The sequence below is a fragment of the Corvus brachyrhynchos genome, unplaced genomic scaffold (genome assembly GCF_000691975.1).
Source record: "Corvus brachyrhynchos isolate BGI_N302 unplaced genomic scaffold, ASM69197v1 scaffold115, whole genome shotgun sequence".
Lineage (NCBI taxonomy): Eukaryota > Metazoa > Chordata > Aves > Passeriformes > Corvidae > Corvus > Corvus brachyrhynchos.
In genome coordinates, this window is record NW_008239553.1 from 763,287 (window position 1) to 766,494 (window position 3,208).

The 3,208-nt window shown below is 42.2% G+C and overlaps 1 protein-coding gene across 2 annotated transcripts in view; it reads right to left on the reverse strand.

Annotated features, from left to right (window-relative positions):
- The window catches only part of PHRF1 (PHD and ring finger domains 1), a 27,155-nt gene that overhangs the window by 10,436 nt on the left and 13,511 nt on the right, over positions 1–3,208 (reverse strand). For both annotated transcript variants that reach the window (XM_017741683.1, XM_017741684.1), the window contains 4 exons: positions 2,577–2,706; positions 2,121–2,260; positions 1,120–1,307; positions 208–327 (listed from right to left, as the gene is read on the reverse strand). In XM_017741683.1, coding sequence (XP_017597172.1) covers positions 208–327; positions 1,120–1,307; positions 2,121–2,260; positions 2,577–2,706 — 578 coding nt within the window. The remainder of the gene's footprint in view (positions 1–207; positions 328–1,119; positions 1,308–2,120; positions 2,261–2,576; positions 2,707–3,208) is intronic.

Consider the following 3,208-nt stretch of genomic DNA (forward strand, 5'->3'; position numbering starts at 1 on the left):
GTGTGTGTGTTCAACATAAAAAAAGAATTCTTGCACAAATTGATGTGGTTATTTATCTACACATGTGCAGGCATGCATGTATACAAATACATGCACTTTTTGAGAGATAAGGGTAAGAAAAGGGTTAAACAAGGATGATCACCAGGTTTACTCTTTTGTTAGGGTCATAAGACAACTAGGAATAATAAAATAAGAATGGATTTTTACCTGGGAAGTCCCACAGAAACGGGTCTAGCTACAGGACGGTGAGACCTCAGTGCTGACTGGGAGAGAACTCTCCTTTTGGCACTCACTGGTGAATCTGGATTTGCTGGAACCTCTTCATTGCTATGATAAAACACACACACGAACCCTGAAATTGTCTGAAATGTTTTTCACATCAAAGAGATGATAGTGCTATGACAGATACAATTAGAGAGCATTGTTTTATTACGATATATTAAAAAATATTTGTGCAATATACTTTTTCTGTGGCTGCCTAAATAGAACAGCTTGATTCAGACAGCAGAGACTCAAATGTAGATTTTCATATCTAAAATGTTAAATGGACAATTTTCTTTTATGAAAAGATCATAAAGAAATATTCAGTGGAAAACTAAATTTCACCAACAATAACTTCAGATGCCCCCTCCCCCAAAATTCAAAGTTTATGAGTGACACAAACTATGGCATAGTAAGATTTCTCCTGAATTTAAAGTGCCTGGAAAAGTGAAGATAGGAAAAGGAGAAACGTGGAAGATTCCAGAGGTCCATGTAATTTTGTGTTTACTGTATACCAAATATGCCAGCTGTCTTCACTTTAAATAAATAAATAAAATGTGATGGATTAGGATTAGACTCCTTCAGATTCTAACCTTTCAATAACCCCATAGATCTTATTAAAGGTTTTCACAAGGCTGATTATTTCAGAAAAACTCTTTTAGAGGAGGCTCATTCCTTACAAGCTCAGCAACTCAGCCCAGAAGGAAAGAAAGAACAGGCCCTTATGTGTTATCATGGGTTGTGTACCCAAAGGTGCCTTCACATGTGAGATCCACGCTCTGCATGGAGCCACACGTACGAACATCCCAACACCTGCTAAATCACCAGATCCCTGATCACAATCCAGAGATCTCTCACCTTTCATATGGATCCAACTCATATGGATCCCCAAACACAGAGAGAGAAGCTGCACCAATATCTGCTCTCATCAGCCCAAGCGAGGGCTCCGCTGGTTTGTACATGGAAGGAAGTGAGGCCCCACGCACAGGTTTACTGAGCCCAAGAGTTCTTGCAATACGGGAGCGAGTAGTAACCTCATTTTTCCCCTGCACAGACAAAGAGACTGGGTTATTTGTATGTTAGGGCAGGTAAATTTGTGTCTAAAGCCCCAAATTTAGGCTAAGTACAGTCATCAGGTTACTACCATCAGCAGCACAAGTGGCGTGCATTTGTTGTCTGTATTTGTTTTAAAGCATTTATGAAACTTGTAACTATGGCGTATATGTCACTTCAGAGACTGCATGATACAGATGTGACCAGAAAAATTAAGCTTCTAAAAATCTTAATAATGTCAATTTGAAATTGTTGGTTCCTTATTAAATGCTGGAGGGACAGTTCTGGCTCTAAGATGTAGACTCTAGTTAAAGTAGCTGACAAAAAGAGTCAAACTGGTGCAGAGCATTCAGTCTAATTCACAAGAGAACACTACTCACAACTGAAAGGAATTCTGAGAGCCCTTATGGCTGATTAGCTGGGTTTGCAACAACAAACATTGACAGCCTATTAAAAAGAAAAGGTGCTGGCAATTCTAACTGAGCTTGCATCAGTACCAAGTAAACACTACAGCTGAATGGCAAGACAGGACAGAAAGCCTGCAGGACATGCTTTACAATCTGATCCCTACAGTCCAGGTAACAGGATTTGTGAGCAAAGCCAGCAGGCCTGTCTGGAAGTTGCAATTCATTTCCATGTACAGCGTCTTTCTGGAGTACACTGGACACATCCTGCACAGACTCCCACCAGAAAGAAAGGTGCCTGCTATGACTCTAAGGTGGCATTTCTTCCAACTGAATCCCATGTTATACTGCTCTTACAGAGGGCTGAAAACAGCAAATACTGACTGGCAGAAACTCACTCACATGTGATCTTACTCTCGTCTTTTTCCCCCTTCTCTTCTTTGTCAGACGCTTGCGTCTCCTCAGCTGTGTCCCTGAACTCTTCTTCCCAGCAGCAGATTTTGTCTGAGTTCTTTTTTTGCCTCCTACTTTCTTCCGCCTACCTGATGGGACAAAAACCAGTCATCTGGCTAAGAGCTGGCACTGTATTTTACTCTGTACTCACCTTTTTCATCCCCCCCATGACCACAAAGCAGCTGAAAGAGACATACACAGTGCCACCAACAGCAGGGCAGAAAAAGTCAAATCATCAGGATTTACTTAAAAACAACCTTCAAGACACCTTCTGGGCAGAGGTGGTATAGGGAAGGAAAAAAATGCACATGGGATACTTCCATAGCTGCACAGGTGTGGCAGCATACAGCTGATGTAGAGTATTTTGTAGGATTCAGGCTGCCCTAAGGTGTCTGATGTCCTCACCTGTTTTTCTCTTCTGCCTGGTAGGAGCCCGTGGTGCCAGAGGACGCTGGTAGATGGCTGTGTTCAGGCCTGCTACAACTGCTTCAATTGTTTCATCCAGAAGAGAGGACATGAGGTACCCTGGCACATGCTGTGGGGGGGATTTGAAGTTACATGATACAGGTACCTAAAGCTCGGCACCATTTACTTATAAAAGCATTTGATGAAAAATGGACTTGAGATTCAAATGAGGAAACTCCTCAGATCACCAAGCTGCCAGTTAACCAATTATGTCACTTTTTTCATCTACTGACTGACATATTAAGGACCTTGTTCTTCAGCCTCCTTCAGAATTACATGCATGCTCCCAGCTTCTCACCGTGCTTGGAGGACAACAGCTTACACACCCTCAACCAGTGGAATTAAGCTTCAGTCAACTCAAGGTACGAGCCAAAATAAGATGAGCTTTTGTACAGAGACAAAGGCAATAAATAACAGTGCCTTTCTATATATAGTTTGTAATCATCCCTGCACACCGAGAAGTGGAGCTAGGAACACCTTCTTGAACAGGAAGTGCTGGGTTCCCAGGATTACACTACCATGGAATAGTAAAGTCCCCAGGCACCACCCCTTTCACCCACAGGAGATGACTG